Source organism: Chenopodium quinoa, unplaced genomic scaffold (genome assembly GCF_001683475.1).
Source record: "Chenopodium quinoa cultivar QQ74 unplaced genomic scaffold, ASM168347v1, whole genome shotgun sequence".
Classification (NCBI taxonomy): Eukaryota; Viridiplantae; Streptophyta; class Magnoliopsida; order Caryophyllales; family Amaranthaceae; genus Chenopodium; species Chenopodium quinoa.
In genome coordinates, this window is record NW_018743955.1 from 5833428 (window position 1) to 5848478 (window position 15051).

The window sequence follows — 15051 nt, forward strand, 5'->3', positions numbered from 1 at the left end:
TTTATAAGGATTTTCTTCACTCTAAGTTCTGCATGAAGAGGAGACGTACTCACATACACTACAAGAAAACAGCTTAATTACGACGGAAAAATTCCGTCGGAAACACCCTGTTTTCCGTCGGAAATGGTGTTTCTGACGGAATTCCGTCTGAACGTGTCGTCGTAATAGTATTTGTCGGAAAATCGACCTTTTCCGAAAGAATTTCCGTCAGAAACACTTTTTCGACGGAAATTCCGACGAATTTTAGCATCGGAAGAGGTTTTCAAGGTACGGAAAAGTCCGTCGGAAATTTCCGACGGAAAATGATTCCGTAGGAAATTTCCGACGGAAATTCTGTCGGAAAATCCTTTTAAAAAAACCAAAAAAAAGCCCGCACCACCCCCACCACCATCAGCCACCACCGCTAAACCGCCACCTCCACCGCAACAAATTAAATACAAAAACTCCTAAAATATCCGTCATAACCACCACCGGCCACCCTAAGCGAACCACCACCGACCACCTAAACAAAAACTAACCCAGATCCACCCTCCAACACCTAAAACCAACCCTCACCCACCCACCTAAAACCGACCAGACACACCACACACCCAGCTACCACCCCCCACCACCAGACCCTAACCCGATCCACCACTCACACCCACAGCCCACCTCTAACCCGTTTCACCAGCCCCCTCTAACCCGATCCACCACCCACACCCACTATAACCCTAACCCGATCCACCACCCACCAGAACCCCTACCCACCTAACCGACCCGCTAATCGAACCCACCCACCAACCTAACCCAACCCCCTAATCGAACCCACCCAAACCCACCCACCTAAAAACACCAGCCACCCAAAAATAATTTTAAAAAAATGAAAACAAAAAAAACCCACCACGGCACCAGTCACCCCCCACCACAGCGCCACCAACCGAAAAAAATTTGAAAAAAAAAAACAAAACAAAAAAATGTCGAAAAACATACCTCAATAATACAAATTGGCTTTGAATTGTTGAATTTGGTTTAAAAGGCCAAATTCGACCACAAAAAAGCCTAGATCTAGTCTTTTATGGTCGAATTTGACCAAAAAAACCATTAATTTATGAAATATTTGAGAAGCACCACCGCGTTGCCGCCACACCACTCGCCACCACATCAATCGCCGAAAAAAACAGAGAAAGAGAAGATAAATGAGGAGATAGAAAGAGAAGGAGGAGATAGAAATGAAGAGAGGGTAGAACAAGTAGAGGAGATAGAAATGAGGAGAGGGTAGAACAAGTAGAGGAGATTACCAGAGAAGAAGAGAGGAGAGGAGAGGGAAAGAGGCGCACAGTAGAGGAGAGAGAACATATGGAATAAAAGGGTAAGAGTGTCGGTTAGGGTTTATAAAATAAAGGGCTTTAAAAAAAATTGTCTTCCGACAGATTTTTCGGTCGAAAATTTCCGACGGATTTAAATTCCGTCGGAAATTTTGAATTACGACGGAAAATTCCGTCGTTAAATACATATTTTCCGACGTATTTAAATTCCGTCGGAAATTTACGACGGATTACCGACGGATTATTTAAATCCGTTGTAAATTTCCGGCGGAAATTAATTCCGTCGGAAATTTCGAAATTTACGACGGAATTATACATCCGTCAGAACGAATCCGTCAGAATTAGCCTGTTTTCTAGTAGTGATAAAACAAAGAGTCCACCTCTCCCAATGATGGTCCCCTCATCAGTTTCTCTACAGATCCATCTAATACCGCTCCTGGGAGTTCTTATTCAACACATTTATACAATGCGGTTTCCAGCTATCCTGAAATTATTACGAGTATCCTCTTAAGGGTCTGTTCACATTTATTGAACTGAGCTGAAGTGAACTGATTGGAGCTGAACTGAATTGAATTGAATTGAACTGATTGGAGCTGAACTGAACTCAGTTGAAATGAATATTTTATGAGAGATGAAAATTAGGAGTTGAACTGAACTGAACTAATTAGAGCTGAACTGAACTAAAATTAAGTAAATGTGAACAGGCCCTAAGTTTGTGTGCGCGTATATAGAGTAAATGATTGGGGGTGTAAATTTTTTCTGTTGGATTGAGGGAAATAAGTATATATTGATGAAGGAATATTTAATAGAGGGTTGTACTTGTACATCACATACAATAATAAAAATTACAAAAATTACCTACCTCCGTTTCATATTGTTTGCAACGATTTGACATAAAGTGTTAGTAGAAAATATCTAATCGTTGCAAATAATAAGAAACAAATGTAATATAAAATAGACAATGGTGTAGCAAAAATGGAACTAAAAATATTTCTAAACACATAGTTAAACCAGCTGAACCAACATTCAATGGCCATTTCCCCTTAGCAGAACTTGATCATGTCTCGGTCGTTACACATGCATACCATATATACTTCTATGATAGACCAATTCAACAACATTGGTATGATCCATCAACCAACAAAGTCATCAATACTCTTAAAAACTCGTTGAGTCGGGCCTTGGTTACATTTTACCCTCTAGCTGGCCGGTTGAAATAGATAGGAGGAGGACGAGTTAAGCTCGTGTGTACTGCAAGGGTGCGGAGCTCATTGAAGTAGAGTCTACCATGAAAATCGCGGATTTTGGTGATTTCTACCAATTCAAGACCTTCCTTTATTAGTTGTGCAAGTCACTAAATTTGCATGTGGTGGGCATATCATTTTACTGGGGAATGGGCAAGGCTTGCTCGAGGCGAGCCCTTAGAGGTTGCACCTTTCCTAGATCAGCGTATCCTACAATCCGAAGATGATGTAGATGGATCCATAACAAGGGAAATTGATGATGGTGGAAGCATGAAACATTTTAGGCAAGTTGGTATAGGCAAAAAGGGTGATAATGTGACTCCAATTTTCAAACTTGTTACAAATGATGAAATTGAACGTCTCAAAGAAGCTGCTAATAATAGCAACAACAGAAAATTAAGTCGTCCATATAGTCCATTTGAAGTTATAAGTTTATAACGGCTTATGTATGGAGATGTATTTGCAAGGCACGAGAGCTCAAGGATGAGGACACTACCACCTTATTAATTGTTGTTGATGCACGACGTCGTATGGATCCACCATTGCCATGAAGGTACTATATACTTTGTATTATCGTTGACTTCTAAGAGATAGAAACTTCATTATAGTAACATAGGTAGCACATACATAATATTTTATTGACTTGTATGTTATTTTATACTCTCCCTTGCATTAATAAGTGTTATATTTTAACTGGCTCATAGTTTTTAATTTGATAATTTATCGACTTAAGTCAAATAAGAGGTGATTAGGTATAGTTAGAGTATTAAAAAATTGTAAGACAAAGATAGTGGGGATAATAGCTTATTGAAAAATAATGAATTTTAGAGGGGGGAAAAATAAGAGGTAAGTTTGACCGGCACATAGTTTTAGGCAATTTAATTGACTTAAATAAAATAAAAGGTAAGTGGGGTAGTTAAAGTATTAAAAATTTGTAAAAGAAAGATAGTGGAGTTAATAGTTGATTGAAAAGTAATGAATGTGAGAGGAAAGATATAATAAAAAAGTAGTAGTGGCCATGGGTTTGGGTGGGGACAATGAGTGGAGAGAGATATAATATTTTAATATAACTTTTTGTCAAAAAATGAAGTGTAACACTTAAAAAAACATGGCCGGAAATGGGAAGTGTAACACTTAAAAAAAACACGGAGGGAGTAATGAATTTGGATATAAACCATGAAAGGAGAAAGATACAAGGTTTTTTTTTTAAAAAAAAGGAGAAAGATACAAGGTTAAATCCAGTTTTATCTTTCTCCTAATCATATCATAAAACTAATATATAAAGCTAAACTTTTAGTCAGGTCACGAAACAATGACATTTCAACTTTTCGCCAAGTGTCGTGCCTTTTCGCCAAATGTTGTGCCACGTTGGATATACTTAGATAGACTTCATAAAATAAATTAGTTAGTTTAGATTTCTATTTTCAATCAAATTTGGATAGAATTTTAGAATAAAACTGTTAGTTGAGAGTTTTATTTTCGATGAAATACCAATATTTCATACGTATAAATTGAAGGATTTTTTTGTGAAAAACTACCTTTTATATACAACTTTTTGTGAAAAACTACCTTTTAAAAAAATTGTTGTAAATGACTACCTAATTTTTAAAAAATATTGTAAAAGACTACCTATTACCGGAATCTAGTCGTTGACTTTTGTCGCCGGCGTTGACCACCCATGTGTCAGTCACATGACCTTTTTTTTTTCTTTTTTTTCTATGCACCACCATCTACACCACCACCACAACACCTCAACCCACCTCAAAATAAACACCCCGGCCTACACCCTCACGCATCCCAAAACCAACACAACCCCACTTGAAACCACCTCCAGCCTGTCGAAATCCAAGCCCACACTACTTCGCAAGACCGCGATCCTCACAGTAGCATCTTCCCTTTCTCGTAGCAACACACATTCCCACGCCATCACCGCACCACCACCCTCTATCTCTACCTCTTGACGCCACCAACAATAACACCAATTCACACCATTAAGCTGCAAGTAGCAGCCATACTAACCACCATCCCAACCACGGTACACTAACAACAATCAAATTCAAAAATTAATTATTGTAAATTCCTCTCACAAACTTCAAACTTCCCTAAATTCAAACTACAATTGCACTAGTCTCTGGAAGGAAAAGCCATCACACCTGCATCATATTCACAATCGCAATCAGATCAATTCATAAAAACACAATTGCTTTAAACATTCAATTTTCGCATATACCCAACAATTGAAAAGGGGGTTTGCACAAATTAAGCAAGATAAACATGGATTTAAGGAAAAATTACAATAATTGGAAGGAAATTCAACAGATTGGGTCTGAATTGGAGAAGAAATCGAGAAATTAGGGTTCTAAGGTTACAAAAAGGGGCTGAATGGGAGGAATTCGTGAAATTTGGGGGAAAATGGGTGGGAAAAGGGTCATTAAAGGGCACGTGCTACTCACATGACTTAGTCAACGCCGGCAAAAAAAGTCAACGACCAGATTCCGGTAATAGGTAGTCTTTTACAACATTTTTTAAAAAAGAGGTAGTCATTTACAACAATTTTTTTAAAAGGTAGTTTTTCACAAAAAGTTGTATATAAAAGGTAGTTTTTCACAAAAAAATCCTAAATTGAATTATAATTTTATCCTAAAAAAATATTAGATTATAACTCCATTTCATATGTATAAATTGAATTATAATTTTATTCAAAAAAAAAAACATATTAGATTATAACTCTACAAAAAATACCAATATTATTATTAATCATTTACATGCGTACTACATAGTTTAAATTGTTACAAAAGCACATCAATTCCAAACTAATTTTGTATTAGAGATATATATATTTTGAAATTTGAATAAAGATTTAAAATTTATCTCAAAATTTAATAAACAAACCGGGCATCGCACGGGGCACAAAACTAGTATTAAAATATAGTTTTTTGCCAACAAAAAAAAAGTATAACACTTATTAAAATATGATCGCAATATTGGTAAGTGTAACAATTATATTTAAACACGAAGAGGGTATTATTTTATTGATATATAAGGGGTTTTTTTAAATGAATATTGATGTATTAAGGTAGATCTAGATGTGATAAAATATAGTCATCGTAGGATAATCTATATCTATATCTATACTTAGTCTATACTTAGCATTTAAAAACACAAACCATTATCCCCATCAAGTCACATGTTTATTTTATTTTTCACCAACGCCAAAAAAAAACACTTTAAATAAATACATGTATGAATGTTGTTTGCATGGTTCACTTTTCCCAACTTAATATCTTCTACAATTACATTCATTTTTCACCCCTTCTTCTCCTTCATAAGCTATTTGTTTTCCAATAAAAATATATTGTAAAATAAAAATTTGTATTATATATATATCTATAAACAACCCGTGCATTACACAGGCTAGAAGACTAGTTAAATCTAATTTATGTCCATACACACAATTCATGGCCTAAATACAAACTAAGACGCATTGTGTTTAGATAGAGCGAGAGAAATGGAAATTGTGTGAGGGATGTCTCAAGTGGTTAAAGCTTCCCTTCCTATTTCAAGGAATTATGGGATTGATTCTCATTATTCGCCGTTATGGCTCTCTAAAAACAAATACACACACAAGATAAGACGTGGTGAACCATCCTTTTTTGGATATCTAATGCATGGAGAAATTGAAAAGATCTATTTTCCTTCTCCCTTTAATAAATTAGATCCCTCCATTATTGATGAGTTACTTGAAAGATTACTTAAGTGGGGTTATTTGAGGGATTACTAGAGGGGTTAGTGATGTGGCACACACCTCGCCACACCAAAAACGCACTGTAAAGAGATTATAGACCCAAGGATCAACAACTTATAATATTCATCGATTTGGCACATAATATCGTGTAAAATCCTAATTGGGACAGCCATGCAATTGAAGGGAAAAATGCCATAAATAGATAGATATGTACGGCTGCAAACTCCAAAATACAAACCTGACATACATAGCCATGATAATATTTTCTGATACAAAAAGTAAAGGATCAGTTAATCAGCTGCGTGCGCCACGTCTTGATTAAAATTATCTACACGTATTAACGAAATCGGATCGATATCATATTATTCCAAACCTACCTTCACAATCCTTTAAAATATTAACATATGCATGCTTTCTAACTCTTACAACCGTATTTTGGCCAAGACTTTAATTTAACCTTGTCCTCCCTTAAGATTGTCTTGGTAACTTAAACAGTTAGAGTTTATCATCACTCGACTGTATTTTACATATTTGTTATCCTCTCACTTTAAGTATTTGAGTATTATTCACAATCTATCTATCAAGATCATCATTCATCTTGGATTCCTTCTTGGCCTTTATCAATACATCTTTCAATTCCTAACAGAAACCGATCAACAAATTATATTGTGTCTCTGGATTACTCTACTCCGACTCGTTAGGATATCTACTCCGACCCATTAAGATATATACTGAGGGTCTGTTCTCTTTCGTTGAAATTCAGTTCAGTTCAGTTTAGTTCAGTTCAGTTCAGTTCAGTTCAACTCTTAATTTACGTCTAATAATATTGCTAATGATATAAAGCCAAATTTCATTCTTTTAAGCTCTTATTACAACGACGAAGACGACGACGACGACGACAACAACAATAATAATAATAATAATAATAATAATAATAATAATAATAATAATAATAATAATAATAATAATAATAATAATAATAATAATAATAATAATAATAATAATCAATAAGTAATAAATAATAATAATAATAATAATAATCATCAATAAAAATTGAAATAATAATACTAATAATAATAATCAATAAATAATAATAATAATCATCAATAAATAATAATAATAATAATAATAATAATAATAATAACAATGATAATAATAATAATAATAATCAATAAATAATAATAATAATAATAATAATAATAATCAATAATTAATAATAATAATAATAATAATAATATGTACATTTGTATATACACATATGTATAGTAATAAATAATCAATAAATAATCAAAGACCACTAATCCGTAGTTAAAAATCACTAATTAATAAGTTCAGTTCAGTTCAGTTCAGCTCAGTTCAGTTCAGTTCAGCTGAGTTCAATCAATCGGAACAGGCCCTGATTTATTGTTGGGTAACAAGTTTTTATATTTTTTTACTACAAAATAGGATAGGGCACGATTTTGTGAGAAATGAGAAGACAATTCTAATCTAGTTTTTTCCTATATCTAGCTTAAAAAATAAATTAAAAAACCCATCTATTATAAATTTATAATATTACTTTATGTTAAAACATGTCTAGAATCTATGTATCTAAAAAAGATTATATAACTCACCAAAAGGTCATCGTGGTCTATAGATAGGAGCACTAAGAGTCTGTTCTTATTTACTAAACTGAACTGAAGTTATTGGAGCTGAATTGAACTGAATTGAAAATAAGCTGAATTGAACTAAACTGAAAATAAGGTGAAAAGAACAGGTCCTAAATCTAGTTTGTGGATGAAATAACAGTTATCAATGATGTATTATTGTTATTAGTAAATAATTATGGCTGAAAAACTATATAATATTTTCTATTCTACCAATGTGATACTTCCTTCCCAACATCAAGGTAGATTCATATATTACCTCTGTTAAATATTATGTGTAACTTTAAAATATTTTATATCTCACAAATAATATCCCAAAATTACACATAATAATTAACGAAGGTATTATGTGTTAATATAGGACTACCTTCAATGACACACCTATTACAAAGACTTCACTAAATCTCTAACAATTATCTCATTGAAGCTCTTATTCGTATAAGCATATCACTACAAACAGGAAACAAATAAATGTACACTTTCCTTCCATGCTCCGATCCAACCCATGCACGGTGTAGTTTGAAGCAAAGAAAGAACAATAAAAACCCAAACTCCTAAGCCAAGTTGCCCACGTTAATACATATACATACATTGATACATATCCATTAAAGCTCTAAAAGAGGAATAGAAATCTAACAAGTGCATAACAACTTCCTTAGCTCAACACGTACTTTAACACGTGGAGCTCTCTAGTTCTAACCTTCATGTAACCCAACACGTGTCCCTTTTACACTTCCTAATAACCCCATTATATAAGGACAACCATCTTACCTTATTTAGTCATAACAATACCAATTTCACAACCATAAAAAGAAAGCTCATAATATACCTAAACGTCGTTGTAACACAAAAAAAAAAAATAGATCAAAGAGTGCGATAATTTTCAGGCAGTTAATTTGATCCAAATCCAAGATGCAGACAGGAAAGAAAGCAGTGGAGTCCGTCAAGGAGACGACCGCGAACATCGCGGCGTCGGCGAAATCAGGGATGGACAAGACGAAGGCGACTATGCAAGAGAAGGTCGATAAAATGAAAGCCAATGATGAGTACGACAAAGCCTTGGCCACCGAGAGGAAGCAGGAGCGCTTGACCGAGGCCGAGCTTCATAAGCAGCAGGCTATGAGCCATAATGCTGCGGAGAAGAATGCCAAGACTGCTGCTGCAGGAAATACCGGAACTGGAACTGGAACCGGTTTATTTGGTAGTAGTGGTGGTACTCATACTACCACCACTACTACTGGGTCTCACACTCACTCCACCACTGGTACTACTGGTCTCCCCACCGGGACTCACCAGATGTCCGCTATGCCCGGACATGGTACTGGTGAGCCTGCCGGTGGGTTTGTTGAGCAAGGGACTCATGCTGTTGGGGCTCACCCTATTGGTAGGGGGGCTAGGACCGCGGCCACAAATCGGCAAACTGGTGGAGGGGCTAACACCGGGACCGGATATAATGTTTGATTAGCTAGGTAGTTGTTTTTCATAGTGTGGTGTGGTGTGAGTGACATTTTCTTGTATTTTTAGAAGAGGTGTGTCACGTTTTCATGCTTTTTAATTAATGTTTGGTGTATTTAGGTATGTATTTTGATGTTTATCTAGCATAATACTGAGTATTATGTTTTCTATTGTTGTTTTTGGTATGAAATAAAATAGAGAAAAAAAAAAAAAAAAAAAAAAAAAAAGGTTTCCTTTGGCTTGTAATTCATTAATCCATCACCACCTATGTTAGTTTTGAAATTTAGAGTCATTTCACTCAGCTCGACTTGATTGTTCTAATTGCTTTAATTTGCTACTTTGATTTGTAATGTAATGCACAATAAAAGTTTTAAGGTGAATAGGTTTTGTAAGTTTGTTGATTTTGGACATGTGTAGTTGAGCCAAGTTCTAAACTATGTCAGAATAAAACTCCAGTAATTAATTTTTTATATAAGCAACAAGTTTCATGGGTGAGAGTGAGCGCGAGCGAAGAAGCAGATCTCCTTCAGAGATCTAATAAAAAGTGTAAAAGAATTGAATATCAGACGGATGATTTTAATCAGGATGTAGACATGGATTCTCCTTTGGAGGCTGCTGTTAACCCATCGTCGGGTCCTAATGAATCTAGGGTTCCTAACCCAATTTCCTTTGTGAAGGCTGCTGGAAGTGCGAGCCAGAGGTCCAATCCGCTGTTTGAAAATGATAAGGAATATGATGATTGGTCTTCTGATGATGATGTTCCTCTAGAGTGTGACTCTGATGAGGAGGGGTGCCCAACTATCCTTTTAACCAAAGAGGAGAAAAGACGACTAAGGGAACCATGGAGAAATGCGCTGATAATTAAGCTTTTCGATAGGAGACTTAGTTATGATCTGCTGGTGAAAAAACTTCGAATGAAGTGGAATTTGAAGGGCGACATTGCCCTTACAGATGTTGGGTATGCCTATTATATTGTTAGGTTTAACAATATGGCGGATTATGACTTTGTGCTCACACAGGGACCATGGGTTATCGGTGACAACTATCTAACTATCCGAAAATGGATCCCTAACTTTGTCCCGGATGGAGAACCGATCAAAAATCTGACAGCGTGGGTGAGAATCCCTCAATTGTCTGTGGAGTACTTTGATAGGCAATTTCTGCATACCATTGGATCCAAGTTAGGGAAGGTTATTCGGATTGATAAGAATACCGAGTCGAAAGATCGAGGGCAATTTGTTCGATTTAGTATTGAGGTTGATTTGTCAAAACCCTTATTGTCGAAGTTTAGATTGAATGGGAAGGTGTGGAAAGTCCAATATGAAGGGCTTAGAATGATTTGTTTTAAATGCGGAAAGCTTGGGCATAAAGAGGAGGAATGTACAACCTCTAATGGGGATAAGTCAGTACAATTAGGGGGTGATAAGGATAGTTCTACTGACAATGCTGAGAACGGAGGGGTAGGAAATAGCAGTTTTGTGAATAGGCCTGAGGAAACTTACAAATATGGGGCTTGGATGTTGGTTCAGAGAACTAATAGAAGACATAATCAAGGGCAGAAGGGAGGGAAATATGACAGGCATGTCAAGGACAATAAGGCTACTAAAAGTACTCCTAAGTCTCACATAGTCAAGAATGCTGTGCCAGTTCAGGTGTCGAATGAACCAGTTAAGAAGGGAGGATCACAATTTGAAGTACTTCAACAGGAGGTGTTGCCTGACGAATCTAGTCATGGTGAAGTTCTAAGTAGAAATAAAACAGTTGATATGGAAATGGAAGCTTCTCATGTTTCGGAGTCAGCTAATGATCTTGGGGATGATAGGGAACTTAGAGACAAGGATGCTATTGCATATGTGCCTTCATCGATTGTAGATGAGGATATCAATATGGTTGAGTCAACAGTTGATTTGGGAAGTTTATTGCAAGTCAAGAGGAATAATTTGGAGGAAAATAATCTTAATTTGAAGATTGGAAAAGATAATTCTATTAAGGAAAGGATTTCTTTATCTAATAAAAAAGATAAGAATATCCCCCGTATCCCTCTTTCTCCATATAATAGGAAGCTAAATCCTACGGGGAATAAAATTTTTAAGAAAAAGGATCTTCCAAATCCTCTGTCCTCCCTAAATTCTTCAAATCCACTGACTGGTAAGGAGAATTTTATTGAAGTTGCCTCTTCTACACCTGTGGAACTGCGCAACCATAGTGGAGAGGAGAATTATTGCTTAGATAAGCTGTTAGACCATAGCCATGGCACTCAATGTACCAATCACCCTAGAGGTCAGGATTCCACCAATGTTCGAAACGTTTGTGGACAGCCCGATGGAGGGCCCAGTGATGGCGACATTTCATCCTCTGGCGAAAAAAGTGGAGCTTCAAGTGACAGCGTACCTTCCTCCGGCGCACAACCCACCGGACTTGATGGCTACGTTTCAACTTCCACTAGAGACGGCTGGCCCGATGATAGCTCTGAGAGAGGAGTTCGTTCGATGTCTGCCTAACATTCCATTGAATGTGTATGATATGTATCCTATTCCTCATATGTTTAATATGTCTATTAAAGTTCTTGTGTGGAATGTTCAAGGTGTTGGAAATAAGCTTTCGGCAATCCGAGAGATTGTTCGAATTAATAGACCTTCAATAATGGCTCTTGTTGAGACTCATATGAGTGGTGTAGATGCGGATAAAATTTGTGAAAAAATCAATTTCTCGGGACAACTGAGAGTTGAAGCTCAAGGCTTTAGTGGTGGGATTTGGTTATTTTGGAAAAGTGAGGAAATTTCAGTTACTCCATATGGAAATCACTCACAGCATCTGACTATCCTTATCTCCAAGAATGGAGAGACCCCCTGGCTCTTCTCTGCAATTTATGCAAGCCCAAATAGTGCTCTTAGGAAGGATCTTTGGCGTGAATTGGAAAGAATTAAAGATTCTTTTAGTGGTCCGTGGATGATGGCGGGGGACTTTAATGATACTGTGAGTCTATCGGAGAGGAATGGGAATGGCGGGTCTGAGATGCTTCGACGCTGTAATGAGTTCTCGAATTGGATTGAGAATAATCGCTTCATAGATATGGGTTGCTCGGGACCAGATCATACTTGGTTTAGAGGCAACTCCCCTGACACTTTTAAGTCAGCTAGACTTGACAGTAGGGGTGGCAATTCGGGTCAGCAGGTCGGGTTCGGGTCAGATTTCGGGTCGATTTCGGGTTATACTTAGAAACTATTAAAAATAGTGTAAAACTTAATATTATTACGAAATATGAAATTTGGGTCAAATGGGGTCGAATTCGGGTTATTCGGGTTCGGTTCAGGTCGGGTTCGGGTCTCTCTCAGTAACTTCGGGTCGGGTTCGGGTCGGGTTTTCGTATCGGGTCAGGGTTTGCCAGCCCTACTTGACAGAGGTCTTATTAATGAAGAGTGGAGATTACGGTTTGCTAAGGGGGCTCTGCGTAACCTTCCAAGAACCACGTCTGATCATTTCCCAATCTTAATTAGTACCACAGGGTTTCCTCCAATCCCGATTGCTACTAAGCCCTTTCGATTTCAAGCTGTGTGGCTCCATCATGATGCCTTTGAGAATTTTGTGATTGAGAATTGGAAAAATGATGTACCAATTGTCCAATTTTTAGTCGAGTTTGCTGGGAAGTTGAGTGCTTGGAATCGTGACATTTTTCATAATATTTTTCGTAAAAAAGAGGAGCTTTTAGCTCGGTTGGCTGGGACACAGCGCGAACTCGCAAAAGGTAATTATCCACATCTCATTAAGATGGATATCAACCTTCGTAAACAGCTTGAAGAGGTTCTAGATCAAGAAGAAACTATTTGGTTTCAAAAATCAAGAATGGATGCTATATGTGATGGGGATCGAAACACAAAATATTTTCACCTTTCTACCATTATTAGAAGGCGCTGTAACCGTATTGATACACTTCAAAATGCGGCAGGGGAATGGATTACTGAACTGAATGCAGTAAAATCTTTAGTGGTTGATTATTGGAAGTCCCTTTTTCAAGAGGAGCAGCGAGAATTTATTGGGCATAGGTTACTTCAAGATGGTTTTCCTTCTATAGGGGAATATGATTGGAGTGTTCTTACCAGACCCTGTGCGGAATGTGAAATCAAGAAAGCTTTAATGTCGATGAAAGCCTTTAAGGCTCCGGGTCCGGATGGCTTCCAACCACTTTTCTACCAAAAGTATTGGGAAGTTGTTAAACCAAGTGTAACAAGGCTGATTACCGACATCTTAGATGAAAAGGACTTTCCAGAAGGTTTGAATGTATGATGCGTACTTAGTTCTCATACCGAAGATGGGTGTGCCTCAAAAAGCAAATCAATTTAGACCTATTGGTCTATTTAATATCATCTACAAGATTGGGACTAAGGTGATTGTAAATAGGCTAAAACCTGTTCTTCCATCTCTTATCTCCCCGACCCAATGCAGCTTTGTTCCTAAAAGGCAAATCACAGATAATATTTTGATCGTGCAAGAGATGATTCATACAATGAGAAAGAAGCAAAGTGGAAAAGCTTATATGGCGGTTAAAATAGACTTTGAAAAGGCGTATGACCGCTTGAGATGGGATTTTATCCGTGAATCACTCATGGAATTGAGAATTCCTATGCTTATGGTAGAAATTATTATGAAATGCATTAACTCGGCTAAGCTTAAGGTCCTTTGGAACGGTGAGCCAACAGAGGCCTTTAGTCCAAGTCGTGGAATTCCCCAAGGAGACCCATTGTCCCCTTATTTGTATGTGATTTGCATGGAAAGGTTGGCCCAATTGATCGATTTTGAAGTTAGAGCTGGTACTTGGAAAGCGGTGCGCGCTAGTAGAAATGGTCCCCTAATCTCCAATCTGGCTTTTGCAGACGACTTGATACTATTTTGTGAAGCTTCTATTGATCAAGCTGAGACTATGAAAGAGTGCTTAGAGAAATTCGAAGCTGCTTCTGGCAGCAAAGTGAGCGTGGAAAAATCGAGTATTTTTCTCGACTAATGTTCACTATGATATCCGTGATGGTGTTTGTAATTGCCTCGGCATGGAGGAGACTGAGGATCTAGGAAAATATTTGGGAGTCCCGATTATTAATGGAAGAACATCCAAGGAAGACTACCAATATTTGATAGACAAAGTTAATGCGAAGCTAGCTGGTTGGAAAACTAAGACTTTGTCGCTGGCTGGGAGAGCAACTTTGATTCAAGCTTCTCTTATACCGATCCCCTCGTATGCTATGCAGACTACTAGGCTGCCCAGATCAGTGTGTGATGCTGTTGATCGAAAGATGAGGAAGTTTTTATGGGGAGAGAATGAACAGGAGCGCAAAGTGCATCTTGTAGCTTGGGAGACTATTACTAAGCCAAAGAACGAGGGTGGTTTGGGTCTAAAGTCAATGAGACAATCTAATGTTGCGTTTATGGCTAAACTTGGATGGCGTATGTTAGCGGAGCCTCACACTTTGTGGTCAAGAGTTCTCCGAAGCAAGTACTGTAATAACCGTTGTGATGTTGACATGTTCAAGGATAAGAGTGGTGCCTCGAATGCTTGGAGAGGTATTGTTAGCAGCGTGGATGTGCTTAAAAAGGGCATTAATATGGCTGTCGGGAATGGTATTTCTACTTCTTTTTGGAATCATAGGTAGACCTCAAAAGATACT

General features: G+C 37.2%; 2 protein-coding genes and 1 pseudogene across 2 annotated transcripts; all 3 read left to right on the forward strand.

Moving 5' to 3' along the window:
* Positions 1-1770: 1770 nt before the first annotated feature.
* Positions 1771-3099, forward strand: LOC110689484 (annotated as a pseudogene).
* A 5467-nt stretch (positions 3100-8566) lies between these two features.
* Positions 8567-9695, forward strand: LOC110689558 (11 kDa late embryogenesis abundant protein-like). Its single transcript, XM_021866331.1, has one exon. It carries the CDS (start codon positions 8852-8854, stop codon positions 9398-9400), a length of 549 nt encoding a protein of 182 aa, XP_021722023.1. The 5' UTR covers positions 8567-8851; the 3' UTR covers positions 9401-9695.
* Positions 9696-11944: 2249 nt separating this feature from the next.
* Positions 11945-13678, forward strand: LOC110689485. Its single transcript, XM_021866271.1, has 2 exons — positions 11945-12560; positions 12900-13678. The coding sequence occupies exons 1-2, from the start codon at positions 11945-11947 to the stop codon at positions 13676-13678; spliced, it is 1395 nt and encodes a 464-aa protein (XP_021721963.1).
* Positions 13679-15051: the final 1373 nt, after the last annotated feature.

Coding starts and splice junctions, on each gene's coding strand:
- LOC110689558 (XM_021866331.1), top strand. CDS start 8,852: ATGCAGACAGGAAAGAAAGCAGTGGAGTCCGTCAAGGAGACGACCGCG.
- LOC110689485 (XM_021866271.1), top strand. CDS start 11,945: ATGTCTATTAAAGTTCTTGTGTGGAATGTTCAAGGTGTTGGAAATAAG. Junction 12,561..12,899: donor CAGTAGGGGTGGCAATTCGG/GTCAGCAGGTCG, acceptor TTAGTACCACAG/GGTTTCCTCCAATCCCGATT.